This window comes from Chelonoidis abingdonii, chromosome 7, assembly GCF_003597395.2.
Source record: "Chelonoidis abingdonii isolate Lonesome George chromosome 7, CheloAbing_2.0, whole genome shotgun sequence".
Taxonomy (NCBI): Eukaryota; Metazoa; Chordata; order Testudines; family Testudinidae; genus Chelonoidis; species Chelonoidis abingdonii.
The window spans coordinates 32,404,027-32,427,914 of NC_133775.1; the positions used below are offsets into that span (position 1 = coordinate 32,404,027).

The window sequence follows — 23,888 nt, forward strand, 5'->3', positions numbered from 1 at the left end:
GGAGGTGGGGGTTTGGACAGGGGTGGGGCAGTTGGGGTGGGAATAGAGGGTTGAATGGGGGAAGGAGTCCAGAGGGGGCAGTCAAGAAGGAGGGGGGTCCGATGGGACAGCAGGGGGCAGTCGGGGCAGGGGTTCCAGGGACAATCAGGGGACAGGGAGGAAGGGATGGTTGAATGGGGCAGGGGTCCCAGGGGGGCATCAAGAATGGGAGGAGGGGTTGGATGGGACAGTAGGGGTCCAGGGGCAGTCACGGTCAGGGGACAGGGAATGAGGGTGTGTGGATGGGGCCCTGGGGGGGGCATGACCCTCTCCCCTAACTGGCCTTCCATACAATTTCCGAAACCCAATACGGCTCTCAGGTCAAAAAGTTTGCCTACTCGGGTCTAAGAGCAGGTCTACACTTAAAATGCTGCATTGGTGCAGCTGCAGCACTTAAGTGAAGATGCTCCTTTGCTGACAGGAGAACTTCTCCCATCAATGTAGTTAATCCATCTCCGTGTGTGGCGGTAACTATATCAATGGGAGAAGGTCTCCGGCTAACACAGCGTTGTCTAACAGTGGGGGTTAGGTCGGCAGAAGTGCATCACTCAGGAGCATGGATTTTTCACACCCCTTGAGTGACTGACATAAGTCTGTAGTGTAAACCTGGCCTAGGTCACACTGAGACACGCTAGCTGAACAATGTGGAAAAATTTGCGCTGCACCTCTGCACTGTCTCTGCAGTTTTTAGATAAAGGACTTCAGTCTTCATTTCTGCTGTAGACCTTAAAGACAGTGCCTTAGAGCTGGATGAGGCCAAACAAAGATAATAAGTTATCAAAATCAATATAAGAGCTCAAAATGTATCTCTCCGTGTACAGTAAGAACAACAAGCCTCTCCTCTGCCCATTGTGCTGGGAGCTAGGCTACAGTTGCAATAAGGACAAAGTTGGCATGAATCTAGCACTGCTAGCAGTGATAGATGTCTCAAAGAGGGCAAGGACATATTCCTCTTTCACCCTGGCCAGCATAACTGAGAATACCTATGCTGCACCCTCTTGAACAGCAGTAGAGCCCCTGCTCTGGCACGTGCTCCTTGCTCTTCCAAATCAGCCAGAATGACTTTCACAGCTGTGCAACCCATTTCCCCTTCCTCCAATGCAAGCCATGGGTTGAATGCCACAATATAGCTCAAACTGTTTATTTCTAATATTTGTAAAATCTTTTGTATGATTTTATGTTCCTAGACTCTAAAAAGTGACACACACTGCAGCAAAAGGAAGCATGTGAAAACTCTTCAGTAGCATCAGAGCCCCAATTTCAAGTTAACAGATTAAGCAGAAATGTAGATCTCTTCATACGGGATACCACAGCTTGAATCTTAATTTCTTGAATACATCTTGCTGGGAGCTTATCTCATTTGGATGATGAAAGACAGCTGAAGTACAGTCTTTGAATCAGCCACCATTTGTTCCAATAAAGGACGATCTGGGGAAGCTATCCTTGTGATTGGAAAAACAATGAAGCAATTGAGACCAGGAAAAACTTTGTAAGAGTACAGTTGTATTACTTGGATGAATCTATATATCTGGTAATAAGATTCTCAGAAAACTTAGGCCCTATGCTACAATGAGCCGGGAGCATAAACACAGAGATCCATCTGTGCAGAACTCATTGCAGGATTGAGGCCTAATACATTAAGACCTGATCCTATAATCAAATTGAGTTCAAGTCAATGGGGCTCAGGATGGTAGCAAGGATCCACCTGAATGGATCCCATTGGAGGACCATAGCCTTCATTTAAAGACATCCTACACTTTGTTAGTATTTAGATATATCAGTATTAAAAACAGCTAACCTAAATTAATTGTCACTTACATTCAAATAATCCAAGTTATAATTCTTTATAGAAACAGGCCATGATCTTGCAAATGATTCCACACAGGCAGGACCGTGTCCAGACAGAGCCCCACTGAAACCTGTTGGGGCTCCACCCGTACAGTCTGTTGCAGAATTGGATCCATCATAATTTTTCATCAAATTATTTCTTCAGACTATTTAACAATCTTTAGGGACTAAAATATAATTTTAGCCAGATTCTGATACTTTACATAGTCTTTAAATGAAAAATAGAGCACTATTTACATCCCACACATACTGTACTTCAAAAATACATGTACAGGAAAAACCCTGACCCCTTACATCATCCTAAATCTGAGTAATACAATCTGAACTCAAACATCATACATTCAATTCAAGAGAGAATAGTGCTATTTTTGTCACCTCAGAGGACTGGATTGTAACATTTATATGAGTGTGTGTTGCATTCCAAGACTTGACAGCTGAAGCACCTTTTGAATGGTACAGCAGCTGAATGAGGATGACTCGAGTCAGGCCACACTAGGAACCTGATCCTGCAATAGATGAACTAGCACAAATCCCTGTGCCTGCATGGAATCCCATTGACTTCCCCGAAACTCTGCAAAAAGTGGTAGTACATCCATTTGCAGCACTGATGTCTTAGTTTATTAAATTATAGCAGAGAAACAGCTAAGGAAAGAAGTGCATACATACCTTGAAGTTCACAGTCTGCATCAGTTTAATACAGGTCAATAGCAGGCCACTGGTGCCTTGCCATTGATACTGTCAGAAGTAAGGTGGGATATGAGAGCAGTCTGTGGATTTAATGAAAGGTAGTGGAAAGTACAGATTTTTTAGATGGTATCCTATATGCAAATATGAAGTTGTAAAAGAGTATAAAATGGTTCTACATTTTACAACTGTGGTATTCTATAGGCTCAGAGTTTGAGAGGAGAGCAATTGCAAATAGCAAGTGAAAAGGCAGAGTATATATGTTCTGAGTTTTGGGAGGCGTTGCTTACCAAGAACAGAGTTAAGGTTGTGTGGGCATTTATCTTCACTCTGTATTTCCTGGTCTTCAGAAGTTTGAGTTTTGCAGAACTCTGTTCTGGAAGGGCATGAGCTATCACCAGGCAACCTTAACTTTGTATTAACAATTTTTTTGCTATTTAATTTCCTAGTTTTTTAAACAGAAAAAGAACCACTTGTTGTTCAGCGTTAATGGTCTGTAAAACCATGGTTTGTCCCTTTCTGGTTGGAGGGCTGGTGCTAGCCAACATTGATTACAGAATGAGCCCCGCCTTAGAGGAATCTAGGGCAATACCTGCAGAGGCTGTAGGAAGTCAGAAAGCTCAGCAGCCTGTGGAGAAGAACAAACTTGAGGAGCTGGGAGGCAGAAAAAAAGACCCTTGTGGAAGAGAGGCTCTGACTAACTGAAACTTGGATAAGGACAGTGAGTTTTTGTTCTTTTTTGAAAGAACTTTGTTACTTTGGATTACTAGGAGAGAGACACTGAATTGGGTTTGGGGCCTGGAGGGCCAGTGGACATGAGGACTGAATAAATTGGACCCCAGGTAGATAATGTTTAATTTCATTTGGACTGTGTGGATTTTGTTTAAGAAGCTCAGAAGAAGGGGAAAACAGAGGCAGAGCACTGCATGGGCACCTATGGCTACAAGAGCATGTTCTGGAGGCAGCTGATCAGTTAGGCAATTGTTCTTACCAGGCCTGCAGTTGATATGCTACTGTCGCTAGGCAATAATCAAAAGACTTGTGTTTTATATAATGCTTTTCATCAGTAGACTTCAAAGAACATTATATCATTATCCCCATTTTACAGATGGGGAAATGGAGGCTCAGAAAGGTGAAGTGACTTGCCCAAGGTCACCTAATAGGTCAGTGGTCTTTCCCCCACACCACGTGGTTGCTATGTGATTCTGTAGTGCTCCTTTCCCCATCTCATCATATTAAGCCATTGGTTGGCAATGTAGAATTAACATATAAGAACTTGTTCCTTGCTGTCTCCCATCCTGTGCTCTGTGTATGCATATCACAGGCAGCAGCTTACTAAAGGGGCACACGCTACCTTGGTTATATAGCCTGAGCTGCATATTGAGCTGGGCCCCTCACTCCCATTACTCAGCTCTAGCTATGACTCCTGTTTCTGCTTTAGCTAGGCTTCCCCAGCTAGGTTGGAGGGTCCATCCAGCCTGCCCCTCCCACATACATCTGGCCAGCCTCCATCACCCTACAGGGGATGATGTGTAACTTAACTTTTTGGGAGGGGATTTCAGATATTTAAATTTGTTACCTTCAGTCCCCTGATTCCAGATCCCAGCTCACATGAAGGGGCAGGGAGAGGGGCTCAGGCACCCAAGAAGAGCAGGGTCCCCCAGAACATATAGCTGAAAGTGAGAGGGGCTTCCCAAGATCCCAGCACACATGGAAGGGGAGAATTCAGGGCTGATTCATCCCCAACTTCCTTTGCTACTCCTCATATACTCCAACACCTCCAGTCTTCTCTTCTCACATTTCCCCCTTACCTGAGTCCCCAGATCCTCTTCTGTCCCCTACCACCCTTTTATCTCTATCCCTTGCTGCAGAACCACCCCTATCTTCCACTATTACCACCCACTTTTGTGCTAACAAATCATCCCTCACCTCCCAGTGAGTACTTGCATGTGTTTATCAAAAAGTTTCAGCACTGTCTCAATATTCTGAGGTACTCACATTTTGTTTTCCCCAAAATAAAACCCTCCTTTGATAGAGAGAGACTGCAGCAATATACCTCCCCTACTCCCCTTTTTTTTAAACTTCAGATTTATACCTGGGTTAGATTCAAACTCTCAGTACCTGAGTTCTTGTTTGGATTTGATAATCATCGATGTCCTCAGAACCAGCCAAGTCCTGTGATTTGATAGTTTTCCAGATAGTTAGTGCCTCTCTGAATATATGCTCAGTATAATCCATTAGGTGTGTGAGCCTTCTCAAGAAGCCAACTCTTTCTGAAATAATGTTTTAATTTGATTTCCTCCAATGGGTCAGTGGATGCCATGTATTCTATTGGAGTATCCCTTGAGCGTATGAGACCCTGGTTTGATTTTTATCTGTGAAACAAACATACATTGCTAGAATGTCAACTTTAAGCAAAGCTGTTTTTTCTGGATACCATAAGTTGGGAAACCCCTTGATTAAATGTGCTCACATTTGGACTGGTAACAGAACCCTGCATTCTCATGAGGGACACTAAATTTCAAGGCAATCCAATCAATGAATTTTAGAGCACTTAAAAGAGTCAAGCTTTAAACAGAAAGCTGGTATTAATATGTATAAAATGCAAGCACTGTACAGACAATCTTATCAAGCATGCACTGATCAATAATGGGACAACAGTTCTATCACGGAAATAACTTATTGAAAAATTATGAATTGGTTTTATGAATAAAAGTAACCAAATTGTTTAAGAACAGACAAAAGTCACATAACCCAAATACCCCTTATTTAGCAGCTTTAGTGCTAACAGTTCTACATTTCATTCCATGCCATAATCCCCTCCTCTGCAGCCTCAGTGACAGCCTCAATACTCCACTTATGCACCCCATTCGGTGTGGAATTCCCTACACAAACTAGTTCACCAAATCAGCACCTTCCCTTCATTCAAATTCTTCCTAAAAATTCCGCTTTTCTCATAATGCCTATAAGAAATTTAAAAGAAAAGAGAGTTTTTTACATGAGGGAAAAAAAGCAGCTACATTATCCATTCTCATTTTCACTGCATGAGGTTTCTTTGAATGAGCCTCTTTTTAGACCACAACATCTTTGAGATTTATTTAAGATCCTGAGTAGTTAATACATTTTTTTTTCTTATTTCATTGTACAGAAGAAAACCAAAGAACCACATTAAACTACAGCCCACCCTAAATAGCGTTTGTCCCTGTGAACTCTTTAGAGTACAGCTTTATAACCCTTTAGTTCCCATAATAGGAAACAAAATACAAAAAAATTAATATCTTTCAAATTTTCCCTCATGCTTCCATTAACAGGAGGGAAAATTAAGAGGAAAAACTAACAAAGAATAAAAATATGTTCCTATTACAGTGCTGAGTCAGTGCTCTCCATCTCATTTTTCCACATCCAATGAGCATCTCCATAAAAAAAGACCCCTGACTCCTCTAGCTTCATCTGTACATCTCCTTAGCGAACTGTGTGAGGTCTGCAACTTGCTGCTGCTAATCCTGGACCACTACAGCTATGCTTAATGCAGTGAGTATGTGAAGAGCAATGGTAGTATAGAATTGTGTTGGATACAACACAGAAAATAGTGGTTTTTGTTGGGGATAGGTCAAGATTTGTTTGCTTGCAGTGTCTCCTGCCAACTCTGGGAAATACAGAGTTAAGGTAATGTCTCCCATACCAAATCCACACACAACATTAACTCTGTATTTCCTGATAGTCAGAGGCTGAAGATTAGCCACGTTCCACATTTTGGAAGGGCATGAGAAAGCACTAGGCAACTGTAACTCTTTGTTAACAAAGTTTTATGACAGTGAATGTCCCTTGTTTTATGAGGAAGTGGTGGTAGGGAGTCCTGACTGAGCTCCGTGGGCCTTTCCACCAGAGAACCAGTTCTTTTGGACTCTTGAACTAGCTTGTCTGGTGTCATTTTTATACCCCTGCCCCTTTTGTCAAACTAGTTTTCAATAAAATATCCTTATGCAATCAGATTTTAGACTAACTTTCAATGTACTCTAAAAATCAAAAGCACGTCATTGTGCATGACTGTATGAGGCTGTGTTTTGGGAATTCCTTGATCAAATGACTTTAAACTTGCACCATAGAGTTTACCCCAATCCCATACCAGTTTTCAAGACAATCTCCTTATGGATATGAATCTTAGAGCACTTCAGAAAATCTGCTCTAAAGCTCTTCAATAATACTACCTACACTTGAGGCACAACTACCAAAAGAAAACTTTGCAGCTTCTCATCCCAAGCAGAGTGCTTGCATAACCAGACACTTCTCACGTACACCTCTACCTAAACATAATGCTGTCCTCGGGAGCCAAAAAATCTTACCACGTTATAGGTGAAACCGCCTTATATCGAACTTGCTTTGATCCACCGGAGTGTGCAGCCCCACCTCCCCCAGAACATGGCTTTACCACGTTATATCCGAATTCGTATTATATCAGGTCGCGATATATCAAGGTAGAGGTGTATTTGCTAAGGAGAGGACTTGTACTCTTAGCCCTTGAACAGTGCTTGGGTTCAGGACAACTGCTTAGTCCCCTACTCCAGGTGTAGTCAATTATTTTTTGTCATGGTCCAAATTTCTTGGTCAAGATATAGTCAAGGTCCAGACTCCAGAGAAAATAATAAAAAAAATTAATAATAATGATGATGATAAGAAAAACATTTTGGGGTCTGTTCAAAAGTGTCTGGCAGCCCGGATTTGGCCTGCAGTTTGCCTATTGACTACCCCTGCCCTAAGCCACCAAGTGACTGTCATGTGAGCTGAGCTCCGTTCAGATGGTCATCACAGTACAGTGCCCCAAGCTTTAGGTGCACTATTCTAAAAGTGTGTGTGCAAATCACTTTCTCTAGCATGCATCACAGATGTGTGCCAATTTATAGAGCCAGGAAGACACTTTAATAACTCTATTAAATATTTTTTGGGGAGATACTGTAGCTCTGGAATCTCTTGGCAAAGTGATGTGACACTGCATCAGCATCCCCACCCTTGGCCCAGATAAAGCATACTAGTTTTCAAAACGTGAACGCTAGCGCATGCTGAAAAACTGGCTCTTAAAAAGAGAGCTCAACTCAACCTATGATTTGGCAAAGCCAGTCCACGATTCCCTTGTGTAGTCTAAACAAATTAATTTAGTCTTGGACAATATTCTCTTTCTTTTCCTTCCCCCACAGAACAACAAACACCCTTTTAATTAAGGTTCATTAAATAGCTTTTAAGTTGCACAGTAAGTGAAAACTGGCCAAGATCCTGAGTTGCACCAGCAGAAGATTTAGTACTACCCAAGAAGGGGATGCAAAGATTATTTTAAATCACCTTTTTGTTCCCCTATACAGATTCTGAGTCAGTCCCCTACCCTAGTACAACTTAGAGTGGCCTGAAGTAGGTTTATACAAAGTGTCTACCCTAAATATGGTGCTATAAATAAGATGAACACTTGACATACCTGTCCTTTCTCAATCCATTAACTAAAAGTATTGTGAATTAAGCTCCCATGGCAAAGTTGTCATTATTACCCAAAACTTTCTGGATGTGTGCCAGCAGGACCCTATCAGTAAAATCAGGACGACTAGTTATGCAGTTGCAGAGTAAACCTTGTTATATATTGTCTATAATAGTTTTTAGGAAATAGTTGTAATTTTTGTACATCAGCTTCAACGGGGCTACTTACATGCAGGGCCGCCCAGAGGATTCAGGGGGCCTGCTGCAAATCAATTTCGGGGGCCCCTTACATTAAAAAAAAGTTGCAATACTATAGAATACTATATTCTCATGGGGGCCACTGCAGGGCCTGGGGCAAATTGCCCCATTCCTTCGCCCTCCCCCCCCAAGCGGCCCTGCTTATATGTGAAAAGTTAAGCATGTGTATTTGCAGGATTCAGTTTTAAGTCACTATGTTGAGTTATAAATAACTAGGCCTCATTTATATAAAGATACCCCTGAAATATAGATACAGATTGATATGATTACTGTAGAACTATTTTGACAGCTTTGTTTTTATGTAAGAGAGACAGTCTGCATGTTCACATTTAATTATTTTTGCACTGCATGCCAACATCTGCTGGGAAGTGTTGCTGCTTCTTTGTTGCTCAGCAGCAGTAGTATGAGTACACTCAAGCTGTTCTGGCCAATCTCTGCTGGCAAGCCCAGCCTGGAAATAGTCATTGTAATTTATTGTTTGATTTTTTTATATCTGTGAAAACATAAATTCCAGTTCTAGAGTATACAAGCTACACTTGAACCTTGTCTGTACAAATAAATTACACCGGCTTAACTAACAATCTGTTTGTAAAGCAATTTTAAACAGGTGCAAATCCCTGTGTGGACACACTTCCATTAGTTCATAAATGGTAATATCAGTTTAGACTGAGCCGCTACATTTACTGAAACAAGCTAAACTGATGTAACCCAGCATCCACACTTGGCCTGGCACCAGTCTAACTAAAATTGTTTGAAATCCTATTTGCAGATAAATTGGAGCAACTTTGTATTGGCTGTAGACCAGGCCTTAGTGTCAGAGAGGAGGACACAAATGGTTTGAAAATGGGATTCTTTCTGACTTGGGGAGGCAATGAGGATAAGTGGCCAAACCTAATCCCCAAATGTGGCAGAGATGCCCCTCCTGCCCAAATCCAGGCACACGCACTGCTGTCTATATCACAGATATATACTGAACTGCCCCTCAGCCTCCTTCTAGGCTGTGTTTGTGTGTTGTATTGCCAAATCCAAGTGGTAACATTAGAAACTTAGTTTAAAGAAAGCGAAGAGTTTTACGTAGTAACAGGACTCCAGGCGCTGGAGATTTACGGGCGCAGGGCTTCCCGCAAAAAAACTGATGACAAATTTACGCGTTGGCAACAGTGGAGGGCGCCATCTTCTCTCATCCCGCTTCACAGTGATGGAGGGGGCGGCCCCTTAGCCGTCCTAAGCGGCTGCCCCCTACACTCGGCGCGTCCCGCTTTCCCCGAGGGGAAAGTTGTAGGGTTCGCTCCCCACGAACCCGCACTCGCCCATCACGTGCTCATACGGAGCCGCAAAGCAACGACGCGTTTGCGACAGGGTGACAGCCAAATGGTGCGACAGCCGCGGTGGGCGGCCCTAGCCAGCTGCGGTGGAGGCGGCGGCCGAGGGCTGCTGGAGCCGAGCAAGGAGGAGCCAGGGCGGGGGAAGCGGCGCTCGGGTGGGTGGCCAGCCGGGGAGCGCAGCGCCCGTGCCGACCCCCATGAGAGGGGGGGTTCTTGCCCCTCCCGGATCCCTCAGCCTCCCGGCCGGGCTGAGCACTCAGCGCCCCCTCCCCTCGATTAGTCCCGGCCCCAGACCCGCCTCCCTCCCCTCCCTGGCGGCAGCGTCCAGGTGCGGAGTTCAAACCAGAGCGCAATGGCGTCCAATACGGCGGAGAGAGAGATTCTCCTCACCGACCTCCAGGTAAGAGGGGCCGGGGTCGCTCAGTGCCCGGGCTCAGGCGGCCGCAGGGAGCCCGCTCGCCTCCTGCCCCCAGGGGCCGGGCCCCGTTCCTGTCTCAGCCCCGCTGCCTGGAGAAACCAACTGCCTCCTTCAGGCCCGGTCCTCGCGGCACAACGCTCCGCAGACTGGATGCTGAGACCTCCCGCGTCCCAGGCCGGTTCCGCGCGTGCTGAGGGGATGGACCCCACCCCATTCCCGTCACATTCCGCCGCTCCGCCTGGGTCCGGCTCTGGTCGTCTCCTCTGCTCCCCTCGCTGGGGCGGGGATGCCGGGGCAGCCGCCTTCCCCTCCGCAAGGCCCCCCGCCCCGTCTGGGCTCCTGCTTAGCGCGCGCTGCCCGGAGGATAATCTTCTTGGCCAGAGCCGCTTCCCTCGCTCCCTCGTCGGATTAATGACCAGAGTGACTCAGGAAGCGTCCCCGCCTCTGGGCAGGTTGTTTGAGAGTGAGCTGAAACGGCCTCTCCAAGCCTTGTCTCGAGCTCGCGAACAGATTAATAGCCCTGAAATCCTTGTGCAAGTGTTGTGAGGTCCTTTCTTTTCCACATGCCGCTGGCGAGATTTTTCTTTTCCTTTTTCGCTCCGTTCAGCCCCTTAGGTGCGCATCAAGTTGTATTTACAAACACCCGAGTCGGTTCATTGAAGGAAGTAAACGTAATTGGTTAGTCAGTGCTGGGCACCCTATGCATAGTAGAGGATGTGAGTAGAGCAGCTTTTTCGGCTGTGTCACTTGCAAATGCTCTCTCCAGCAGGGAAACGGTCATGTCTAATTCCAGTCTTTTTCTAGTAGAAAGTATTTTTCTTTTTTTTGTTTTTTTCATTCCTGTTGAAGTGCTTGATGATCATACCAGATGCAGGTTTTCTTGTATGTAGCCTTTGGACTCATAATCCATGCAGAGAAGAAAATGGACAGATAGAAATGTAGTTCAGTACATTCAGAGAACTCCTTTCTTTACTTATAGAGTAATAACTGGTAGAATGTTATGAAAAGGCAGCTGTTTGTCATTTCCAAGCCTCTCTGAATACGGGCCAGTTTCCTTGACTTGTGTAAAGTATGGAGTTAGACTATGAACAGTGTAACTGTTACAGTTCTCCAATATATTTTGACTGCAAGATTAAATAGGGATCTTTAGTAGGCTTGCTGTGTACTTCTACTGCATGTTAGATTATTTCTCAGCTAGGAAATGGATTTTGGTAGATCTTGCCCCCTGCTCCCCAAGCCTCTGTTCAGACTTCTGAACATGCGTCTGACGAAGTGGGTATTCACCCACGAAAGCTCATGGTCCAAAACATCGGTTAGTCTATAACGTTCCACAGGATTCTTCGCTGCTTTTACAGATCCAGAGTAACGCGGCTACTCCTCTGATACTGTTCAGGCTTCATAACTTTACTAAATCTATACAAAATAAGGGGTTACAGTTTTTATAGGGCAAAGATGCAACTCTGAATATCACTTTCCAGTTAGTAATAGAACAATAAGCTAAAGAAAAAGTCCGTAACTGGAAAGTATGTAATTTGAGTGGAAATGAACAAAAGGTGCCTGAAAGAAAGATGTTTACTTTGAGTAATTTGTATGTAATTTTAAAAAATGAAGTAGTGGTGTTTACAGTATGTACATACTTACTGCTAAGAGTCTACGGCAGGGATGGGCAAACTTTTTGTCCTAACGGCCGCATCTGGGAATAGAAATTATATGGCGGGCCATAAATGCTCACAAAATTGGGATTGGGGTGCAGGAGCGGGTGAGCGCTCTGGTTGGAGGTGTGTGCTCTGGGGTGGGGCCATAAATGAGGCATTCAGGGTGTGGGACGGGCCTCTGGAGTGGGGTGTGTGCAGGGGGGGCTAAGGGCTCTGAGGTGGGGCTGAGGATGAGAAGTTTGGGATGTAGGAGGGTGCTCTGGGCTGGAACCGAGGGATTCGGAGGGTGGAAGGGGGATCAGGGCTGGGGCAGGGGGTTGGGGTGCGGGAAGGGGTGCAGGCTCCGGCTGGGGTGGGACGAAGGATGAGGGGTTTGGGATCCAGGAGGATGCTCAGGGCTGGGATCGAGGGGTTTGGGGCGAGGATCATGGCTGGGGTTGGGGCGTGGGGAGAGGCTCAGAGGTGCAGGCTTTGCACAGTGCTTTGCTCAAGCGGCTCCTGGAAGCAGCAGCATGTCCATTCTCTGGCTCCTACATGGAGGCATGGCCAGGCAACTCTGTGTGCTGCCCTGTCCACAGGCACTGCCTTACAGCTCCCATTGGAGCGCTGGAGGGGGCCACTGGAGTGCAGTCATGCCTCTGCTTCCAGGAGCTGCGTGGAGTGGCCCCCAATCCTGCTCCCAGCTGGAGCACTGGAGGGGGGCTGTGCTGCGGCTTCCGAGAGCCGCATGGAGTGGCCCCTGACCCTGCATGCCGGCTGGAGTGGGGCCATTTGGCTGCTTCTGGGAGCCACATGAAGTGGCGCCCAACCCTGCTCCTCGGATGGAGCTTTGGAGCAGGGCAAGCCTCAAACCCTGCTCCCTAGTGGGAGCTCAAGGACTAGCTTAAAACGGCTGTTGGGCGGATCCAGCCCACGGACCATAGTTTGCCCACCCTGGTCTAAGGGAAAGAATGTACAATGAATATTGAACAATGAATATTGAACATACTTCATTTACTTACTGCAAGGGTAGTCAATTATTTTTTGTCATGGTCCATCTTTCTTGGTCATGGTATAGTCAAGGTTCAGACTCTGGAGAAACATTTTTCACATCAATAATGATAATAATAAGTAAATAAAAATGTTATGCTCCATTCAAAAGCATCTGGCAGTCCGGATTTGGTACATGATCTGCCTATTGACTTACTGCCTGTGAGAGCAAGACTAAAGGCAAGGCACTACCTCAAAAGTTAAACTTCAATTGCTGGTTCATAACATGGCTTTCTATAAAAAGAGTTGATACTAACCTTTCATAAACTATTAGTGTTTTAATACAAACTTGATATTGCTTAGGCCCAAGTTGTGTGATGTTTTTGAAACATCCCTGTGGCAGAACAATACTTTAATTTAAATGGTTGTCACAATGTTGTATATACAAAAAAGTGAATATGAATAGAGGCAAAACTGAATCTATCTAGAAATACTTGTTAGAAAACTTTGTAGCAGAACTGCAGAGTAGAGAACAGTGAAATTTTTTGTGGAAAACCCCAGAGTGGAATGAATCCTGTGTCTTCTGTATTTTCTACACTACTAGTAATAATATTTAATATGTACCAATATATGTAAATCTCGCTGTCAATACAGGAAACTTACAGTATTAACAAGGAAATACAAATGAAGTTTAAATTTATTATTCTGTCAGCTCTGCAAAATATAGAAAAGAACCATTGTATCAGAATGGACAACTTTGTGAAAGTTATATAATTTATTTTTACAGTGGCATGGATTAGTTTTATATCCCCTTTTCCTATCATTTTATATTATTCACTTAAACTATGGTTTATTAGGTTTGCACTTTTTTCTGGAAAAATTACATATCAGAATTTTGAATTTACCACTGTTCTTATTTAAAATAAGACTTAATGAGATGTATTAGATCATGTACTTTCATGTTTTTTGTTTGAGATGGTTCCAGTATAAGGCACTTAACTGTAGTTCACAACAGGAGTGCACAGTTGCGCTCACGTTTCTTTAATTCACTGGCACATTTTTTACCTACAAGTAACATCTAAAACTACAGTAGTTTTAGATATGGGTTAGGAGAATTTATTTTCACTTTTGCTTTATGTATTTGACAGAACTTTGCCTAGTCAGTTTTCCCTATATAGTCAAGATGGTCTCCTTTTGTTCACGTGGGTCTTTTGGCAAGAAAACTTGGGAGCCGGTGTACTAGCCAAAACTATTTCTAACTCATTTTTGTGAAATTGACAGATTTTAGGTTGAAGGTCCCATACAGTGACCACTGTAAATGTCTCATTCAGTTTCCACTGTACTTTCATGCAGTCTTTTAAAGACCATTTTTAAAGCTTGTGTTTTCATGAGATACATTTCACTGTATTTTAGTCACGTTAGCTTGGGATTCTGCTATGGGGGGTAAGGAATTGAAGAATGAGAGAACAGTAAACTGTGACTTCCAGTGTGTATGCTGGTGATCTGGAATTTCCCAGTAACAAAATGTACAACTTTGTTTTTTCTGCCAGTAACATCATTAGAAGCTGCAGTAAAATATTTTATATCTATGCTAATGGAGAGTATTAAGAAAATGTTAAAAGAATGCATAGAACCAACTGATCTTATAGTAAAGATTCAAAGCATTACCTAAATCAGGTATAGTCTAAGTAAGTATTTGCTGGAATTCTGTAATTAGAAGGTAATGTTTAGTTATTGGACAGTACTTCAGTCTTGGCAAAATATGATGAGCATGATAAGGCGAAAACATTCACAAGTAGCTGACGGTACAGTTTACTAGGAACTGATGCAGCAGTTTCTGTAGCAAATATGCTTGTTTCAAAATGAACTTGACCTACAAAGAGAGATTTTGCGAACTTTGACATATTAACTGCACATTTCTTATATAACAAACACAAGGTCTGACTGTATATCTGATTAAATTGATTTTCTTAAAAGAAATTAAACTTAAAATTTGTTTTTGCTTCCGTACTTAAGTAGGAAAATAGATTTGAGTTGGTACCTTAATTTTCTATATCTATCTTCAGTAAAATATAAAAAAAGTTAAGAGTACTGGATTGTTTACGGAATTATTAATGAGATATGGAAATATCTTGCACTTGTCTCTAGGTTGCTGGTTCAGATATGCCAAAAGTCAGAAATACAGATCAGTAGCTGTCGAATGAAAATATGTTAAATGAGTTTGGTGGTCTGTCAGATTTTTTCATAATAGGTTCTGTTTGGCATCCTTGTTGGCTTAGCAGATGACATTGCCAAAGTCATGGAAAATAAACTACCTTTTTACCTCTAGAGAGACTCCCTTCCTGTCACATACTTCAGGTACTTCTGTAGAGTGATAGGGGTGAGGAAGAATAATCACGTAGGTATAAATCAAGTATTCTAACTCTTTCCTGTTGTGCAACATAAACAGTAGTAGTAATTTGGAGAAAAAGAGAGGAATTACTAAAAGCCTATGCCAAACCTGCTTTTATGACATTCTGTAAATTACATATATAACTTCATCTATTTCACAGCTTAAACAAATATGTTTAAAAAAACCAACCCCTCCCTTCCAAATATCTACCATCTGTATCATAAACCATCCACATATGCTCCCCTTTTCAGCTTCACAGGGAGGAAGTTATTACAAATAATGTTTTGTGTGTAGTGTTCTGTTTTCTAATTGTAAATTTGACAATTTGTACAAGTGTATAAGTGTTTGTATGTGTATACGTGTTGCTTATTTCAGACTGCTGGTGCTTCCTTGAGAGTGGTGAAGCTTAACAGAAGCCATATCGTTAAGAAGTTGTTACAGAGTGGGTTAATGAAAGTACTTATGCATGTGAATAACTTTATTCATGCATGTTAAATTGTATTTATATGAGTAAAGTTACTGATGAGCTAATTGTGTATAGGACCTGGTCCTTAGAGGTACAGACTTTGATTTTGCTCTTGAAACCTCTTCCATTGATATTCTAGAATATATTTAGACAATTAAATTTCATATTCATTCAAAATTTTGCCCCAAACAACTATTAGCACTTAGCCCTAGTTTGTTCTTTTGAGTTATGTCTATACTGGCAACTGAACGACAAAACTTTTGTCTTTCAGAGGTGTTACACACACACACACACACACACACACACACACACACACACGGAGAGAGACAAAAGTTTTGCTGACGACAAGCACCGGTGTGAGCAGCACTTTGTCGTCTGACAACACTAATGTCGCTTGTTGGAGATGGAAGTTTTTTATGAGCAGGAGAGCTGACAAACAGCGGCTACACTGCATGCCTTTTGCAGCATGGCTGTAGTGAGACAGTCCTGTTGCTAAAAGCTGCGTAGTGTAGACATAACCTAAGTATATTATTGGCAGCAGTTTTTTAATTTAAACTGAGTGGCAAAAAATTAGGACCTAACTCCACCAATGCTAAAGGCCGTAGCCTAATACAATAAGAAGTCCCGTTTTCTTCAAATTGGGCTGCTGAAGTTAGTAAATTATTCACGTGTTTTTTCACAATTGGGTCTTAAGTGCGAACAGATATAGTTACCTAAATAACTTTATTTATAAACATCTTTTTCTGGCTTATACCTATGGACCTGAGCAGAATAAAGAAAAAAAAATGTTTTATGTTTTCATAGAAATTTGATTTTGATGAAGTCTTCCAGCCAGCCCTGTTACCTGCTTTATTAATCAGATACTATATTGTGAAGTTTAGCCTGGAAAGATTGCTGACAACAGAAACCTTTCATAAGTCATTTTAAATGTTTTAACTTATTGCCATTTTGAGGTAAAGGATATTACCAAGTTAATTTAGATGTGTGTTTTTATTGTTTGAAATGACACTGAACATTATCATAACAGAATGGCATAGAAAAATAATCATTTCAGTTAACTTAATGGCACATTGTGTATATCACTTTCCCTGTACAGTTAACTTCTCATGTTTGTGTTTATTTTTTTCGACACTTCAACATTTGAGAAGAGCGCTTAGAAATGAATGTGATGGTGGGGGGGTGGAATGGCAAGGGTATCAATGACCTGTGTAGTGCATGAAAATAATTGTTTTTGAAGTAAGTTTTACAATTTTTTGGTACTGCTATAAAATTATTTTTGTCTTAAGTGAAATGGAATATTGAGTATCTGTGTTTTGGTTTAGAGCAATGGGCTGGAGCTCAGGAGACTATGGTTCTATTTCTGGCTCTACCACTGGCCAGCTGGAGCTGGGTGATATTGGGCAGTCACTTCACCTCTCTGTGCTTCCGTTGGGATGGGGATAACGATACTGACCTCCTTTTATTAAGCACTTTGTGATCTACAGATGAAAAGCACGGTATAAGAACTAAATATTATTTATTACTCAAACTTAGTTAAAATAGTTTGGTGATTTTTAAAACTGCGCAAAAATCCTAGTTACTCTCTTTTGAATAGTGTACTACTTTCAGAAATTAAACTATAAAAGATTATGCTCAAATAACTTCTTCATCTCAGTTGTTCCTACAGAACAAAAAAACCTCTTACAGCTAAGACTAAAATTGTCCTTGACCATCCTTTTGTGTGATAGGTATTGAAGTACCTGTAGAGTTGCCCAGTACTTCTCAGATCCTTGAATACTGTCCCCATAACATGGGTTTAGGGAAGAATTCCAGCTCTAACTCTAAATTCCTCTGCTTGTGTGGGCTTAAGATACACTTTAATTGTAATTGTTTGTTTTTAACATTTTGATTCATTTTAAACATTTTTAAAAGCTGGAAAAATTCTTAATGGGGCAAAAATAATCCTTAAATATGTAGTTTTATTGATGTGTTGATTTTGAGTCACCTTTTGAACTACTGTCCTGTCAATTGACCTGTTAACGTTATAATTTTTGGCTACCTTTTCTTTTACTCAGCGGCAGTTGGTGCTTCCTGGGTCATTGGATCCAAGACTGTTGCTTTAACTTTTGTTCAGCATCCAGTTACATGGTGATAGGCAGTAACGACATAGAATGTATTCACAACATGCATAATAGCTCCTCCATCTGAGCAGTTTTGTATATTGTGAGATTGGGTATCTATTATGGTAGAACTCAAAATACCCTAGTAGAATTCCTTATAAAAGCTAATTGTACATGCACTTCATGTTGGGGGTGAGATGGCTCAAGGGATTAATAGTGGGATAGGGAATCTCCTCTCTAAATCCCCAGCTCAGCAGAGCATATAAATACATGGGTAAGTACTTGGATTGAGTGGGGATGAACTGCTGAATCTGGGCCTAAAACATCATTTCACATCTGCCTCAGGTTCATAGTGACCAAGCATTGTGGACTATATACTGTGGTCTCAGTCAAATTTTTCCCCATCACCAAAACCACTGTTGCACTTGACACTAGTTGGTAGTTTCATTGCTCTTCTTAGCTAAGGTGCCAGTGACTGAATGAGAATAGAGACTAAACTGGACTTTCACCTATAGGGATGTTTCCTGCAGAACATGGATGAGACATTTGAATAGTGTGTTGAAGCTTTAATAAGCACAGGCAGTAGTATACTACTTTTGGGAATAGTGGGCTTAGTTTCTAATGCAGTTGAGCTAACTTCTGTTATAAGTGTTACATTATCTTTTTTAAAAAAATTCCTAGGTTGAGGTTTATATTAATTTCATATGCCTGATTTTATAACACTTTGAATAAGTGATTGAAAACTGCTTTATTGCGGCATAAGAACCTGAGGCTTTATAAAGCCAACAAAACACTTGGAAAAACATTCGGTCCTTGGAAGACCAGAAATTTTTCAAGACAATCTATATATGCATGGGGAAACATTCACCTTCATGATGCATCTGTCTCTGCCCAGGCCCCCACCTTTGACAGGAAGAATCGAAGAGAATACCACCTGAGCTCCAAACTCCTTCACCCGTACTCCCAGAGCCCTGTAGTCACTCTTGATCCGCTCAGCGTCACACCTCACAGTATCATTTGTGCCCACATGGATGAGTAGCATGGGGTAGTAATCAGAAGGCCGGATAATCCTCAACAATGTCTCTGTAACATTTCGGATACGGGCCCCCGGCAGGCAGCATACCTCCCAAGATGAAATGTCAGGGTGACAGAGGGGCGCCTCCGTCCCCCTCAGCAGAGAATCTCCGACCACCACTACCCTACGTTTCCTATTTTCAGTGGTGGCAGCAGACCTCCGAGCCTTAGGGGTACGAGGCTTCTCCTCCTTTACTGTAGGGGGTGATTCCTTCTCTCCTGTATCACTTCTGTTACTGATGAGGCTTCTGCTTTATTGAGTGTATACATTTAGACACTCATTTTCTTCATGTTTATGGCTAGGGCCCTACCAAATTTATGGTCCATTTTGATCAATTTCACCATCATAGGAGTTTTAAAATAGTAAATTTTATTATTTTAGCTATTTAAATCTGAAATATGGGTTGTGCCAGTTAGTATGAGAGGAGTGTTACTTAATCTTTGTCTGTCTTAACTACGTTGCTGAAGTTAGATGCATGTTCTTATGCCTTGCATTAAGGCCATATGTACACTAGCAGATGTAGATGTAGTTTATTCAAGCAATACTGTGCTTTTGCCTGCATAGCTAATTCCAGTCTGTCCTACTTCACCCAGTGGAAAGAGGAAACTGTGTGCCAGTATATAACTGAGTCTACACTAAGGGCTTTTGCCACACAGCTGTTGGTCAGGGATAACACCTCTTCACACTCTACTTACTTCATGTTGGCAGAAATTTGTAGTGTGTGTGTATATGTGTGTGTATATATACAGCTACGGAAAAAATACAAGGGCCTGACTCCCTCTGAAGCCCTAGAGACTGCTAAACAAAGGCTCACAGCACTGGCTACCAGGCTAAGGAGATACACTAGAGAAGCAGAGGCCAAAAAAGTAAATGCCCTGTTCTCCAAAGAACCATCCAAGGTGTACTCCCACTACAGTGCACAACGCAACTAAAAAACAAGAGCCACCAGCAGCAGAAACTGAACAGTACTGGAAGAACATATGGGAGAAAGAGAAACTCATAACACCGGCGAAAAGTGGCTGCAGGACCTGAGAACAGAGCCACACATCTCCAGAACAGAAACCAGTCACCATCACAGTAGAGATATCCAGCAGCGGGTCAAGAACTGAAGAGCTGGACACAACTGGACCAGACATGAATCCACACCTACTGCTAAAAGAAACACAGCAGTGCATGAACAGCCTAGCAGGCACGAGAACCAGCTGCTAGCAGCAGGCTCCCACCCAAACTGGCTAACACAAGGAAGGACAGTGCTGATCATGAAAGACCCCTGCAAGGGAACAGAACCGTCCAACTACCGGCCAATAACCTGCCTCCCACAACATGGAAAGTCTATCAGCATCATAGCCACCAAGCTACAGGACCATATGGCCCAGTACGAGCACAGCTCGGAAGGGCATTGGAACAACACCAGAGGCTCAAAACACCAGTTGCTTAGATAGACAGTCGCCCAAGACTCAAGATCTAGACAGACCAATCTGAGCACAGCCTGGATGACTACAGGAAATCCTACGACTCAATGCTGCACACGTGGATCTGTGAATGTCTAGCGCTATACAAAGTCAACAGAACACTAAGGACCTTCCTCAAGAACTCAATGGGACTATGGAAGACAACACTAGAAGTCAACTCAAGGCAGCTTGCACAGTGTCCATCAAGTGTGGCATATACCAAGTGATGCACGTCCCGCTGCTGTTCTGCATAGGCTTAAACCCCCTCAGCCAGATAATCACAAGGACTGGATACGGGTACAAGTTCAGGAGTGAACTACCATCAGCCACCTCCTCTACATGGATGACATCAAGCGTATGCTAAGAATGAACAAGACATCGATTCGCTAATCACCTGACGCGGATCTACAGTGAGGATATCGGGATGTCATTCGGACTGGAGAAGTGTGTGCCGGATGGTAGTGAAGAGAGGGAAGGTAGTCAAGACTGATGGGGTGGAACTACCAGCGGGCCACATAGCAGACATACAGACCAGTCTACAAGTACCTTGGCGTCCCACAGTCACATGAAACACAATGAGGAGGCAAGGAAGACAGCAACATCCAAGTATCACCAAAGGATAAGACAGGTCCTGAAGAGCCAGCTCAGTGGGAAGAACAAGATCCATGCATCAAAGATACTCCCTGCGTCATCAGATACCCTGCCGGTATAGTGAGTGCCCAAAGGAGGACATGGAGGCTGCCGATGTGAAGACCCGGAAGCTCCTCACAATGCACGGAGGTTTCCACCCAAGTCCAACACCGAGACTATATACCAGCCGGAAAGAAGGCGGGCGGGGCTTGGTGAGCGTCAAAGCCACTGTCCTGGACGAAACCCGGAACATTCAGGAGTACATCAGTAAGATGGCCCCAAGATGAGCTGCTGAGAGAATGCCTGAGGCAACAGCAGACGTGGAGGAAGACCAAGCAGAAGAAGTGCCATGGCAAGACAAGACCCTGCATGGGATGTACCATCGACAGATAGCTGAGGTGGCTGACACTGGGAAATCCTACCAGTGGCTGGAAAGGCTGGACTAAAAGGACAGCACTGAGGCACTGATCATAGCAGCAATAGGAACAGACACTTGAGCACCAGATCCATTAAAGCAGGGGTCTACCACACTAAGAGAGATCCAAGGTGCAGACTGTGCAGAGAGGCCTCAGAGACAGTCAACACATAGTGCAGGATGTAAGATGCAGGCAGGAACAGCATACACTGAATGGCACAACCAAGTGGCTGGCATGTGTACAGGAACATCTCCACATCGTGTGGGTAGACCTCCCAAGACCAGATGGGAGATTTCACAGAAGGTTGTGGAGAATAGCAGGGTAAGATTCTGTGGGACTTCCAGATCCAGACGGACAGGCAGGTGCTGGCCAATCAACCAGACATGGGTAATAGACAAGAGCAGAAGACAGCGGTGGTGATAGATATAGCAGTGCCAAGTGACAGCAACATCAGGAAAGGAATAGAAAGCTGGAGAAGTACAGGGCCTGAAAGAGGAACTAGAAAGGATGTGGAAAGTGAAGGCCAAAGTGGTCCCAGTGGTGGTAGGAGCCCTCGGGGCTGTGACTCCTAAGCTGGTGAGTGGCTCCAACAGATCCCAGGAACAACATCAGAGCTCTCTGTCCAGAAAAGTGCAGTGTTAGGAACAGCTAAGATACTGCACAGAACCCTCAAACTCCAGCTCTCTGTAGAGGACCCGAGTTTGAGGAAGACACATACCACCCATAAGGTGAGGAGAGAGAATTTTTATTTATATATATATATATATATATATATATATATTATATATGTGTATATATATATAGTATATTAGTGTATATATATGTATATGTGTAGTGTATTATTATATGTATATGTGTATGTAAATATGTATATGTGTATATATATATATATGTATATATGTATATATATATATGTATGTATATATGGACTAATTAGCTAAAATTATCTCTTGCCTGAAGTCCAGTGGTGTGTGTGGGTTTTTAAGAAATATGAGTTTCCTTTACTGTAGATTCTGTTTCTTGGAGATAGACAAACTGTTTACCTAATGTCTGAATAAGTACAAATATGAGGATATGATGGTGGCTGGAGCTGGCAAATATGGATTTAATTCATGGTTGCTGTTTGTACTTCTATAGTTTATTGAAGTTTCTACAAAAAACTAATGATCCTATTGAAGATTTTTTTAAACCATTTTCTTTGTGAAGAGGTGGTAACAAGGATTATAGATTTCAAATTATGAGTGAACCTTATTTTCTATGTTGCAGTAAGTGTTTTTCCTGTTCAAGTTGAAAGGTATTTCTTTTGATAACTCTCTGGCAGCATTTTTTTGGGTGACATGAGAGAGAGTGTAACTGAAACTTAGGTCTAGAGCAGTAAGAGAGGAATTAGTAGTATGCGCATAATCAGGTATATGTGCGTGCATATCATGGCTTCAGAATTGATCACAGAAGAGTTGTGGGGTCTATCAGCATTACAGAAGTGTTTGCGACTGCAGCAGGTTGGGAAGAGTAACTTTTTAATTTGGCTTATAAATCAATTGAACAGAAGTAATAGGTGGCAGAATTAAAAAGTGTTGGGCAACAAACCCCAAAATATTGTTCCAACCCTCTAAATATAAGTGCTGATATACCTGTTTAGATGAGATTTATAGAAGTTGATATTCTGAAGTTTTAAAAGGATTATGTTTTGCACACTGCCTTTATAGGCGTAGGCAATGTATATGAACCTTCAAAATGCATATATTATATACCTGCTATGTGCTTGTTTGTTAAATTACCAAAGGAAGTTGGTACTGAAACTAATGTGACAGAAGTGGAAAGATATTTCTGGACTAAGTGATTCAGATAATGCCTTTGCATTCCTCCACCCTACCCCTCAATATACCTTTGCACCTGTTTGCATGTAATCAATCAGATCAATAGGCAATATCTCATTTTAAGGTGTAGTTGTATTCTTGTGTAAATACTACAAAGGATCAAGTAAGACAGACCTAAACAAATACAATTGTGTAAATCATCTATGGGAGTTGTTTGAGAAAGTTACTATTATGTACAAATATTCATAGAGATAATATAGCTCAGATCTTTCAGAAAGTTCCATGTCACAAGTTTCTGTAGGTATGGAAATATAAGGGTATCCAAACAATCTTAATTGTGCTGTATACTGACACAATTAAAAAAAAAATCCTCTGATCTACCATTATACGTAAAATTGTGTGGCTGTTGCATAGTGTCACAACAGGACAGGTAAGGTTGTATGTTTGTTATAGCTGTGCATTTCTTTACTTCAAGATGTGTGGATTGATTTTAATTTGAACTTTAACTCTGAATTTCCTAGGTTTATGCTTGGTTTTGGGATTATAAAACCTACCTGCAACTTTTATACCCAATATTACTCATATATACTCAACCTTAGCTCCTTTTTAACATAGTCTTTGATTATAAAATAGAAGTCCCAGTAATCATGCTGTCTTTTATCGAGGCAACTTGTCATTTTTTGGGGAAAAACAGTGAGAAATTGAAAGTAGATGTGTTCTATTTTGCCTGTATCTAAAATTATTAAGTTATGTGGGAAGTTCTTTAGCACATCAAAACAAAGCTTTGTAATTCAAAGGAATTGTAGTAATATTATGGGGTAGCCCTTGCTTACTATGACCCTTGTATTATAGTTTAAAGTTGACCTATGACTTTTCAGTTTAAAAG

At 42.3% G+C, this 23,888-nt stretch overlaps 1 protein-coding gene across 1 annotated transcript in view; it reads left to right on the plus strand.

Moving 5' to 3' along the window:
• Positions 1-9,647: 9,647 nt before the first annotated feature.
• The window catches only part of PKN2 (protein kinase N2), a 127,565-nt gene continuing 113,324 nt past the window's right edge, over positions 9,648-23,888 (plus strand). The window contains 1 exon segment of the mRNA XM_032791123.2: positions 9,648-10,014. Within this exon segment, the coding sequence (XP_032647014.1) occupies positions 9,967-10,014 (48 nt within the window). The 5' untranslated portion in view covers positions 9,648-9,966.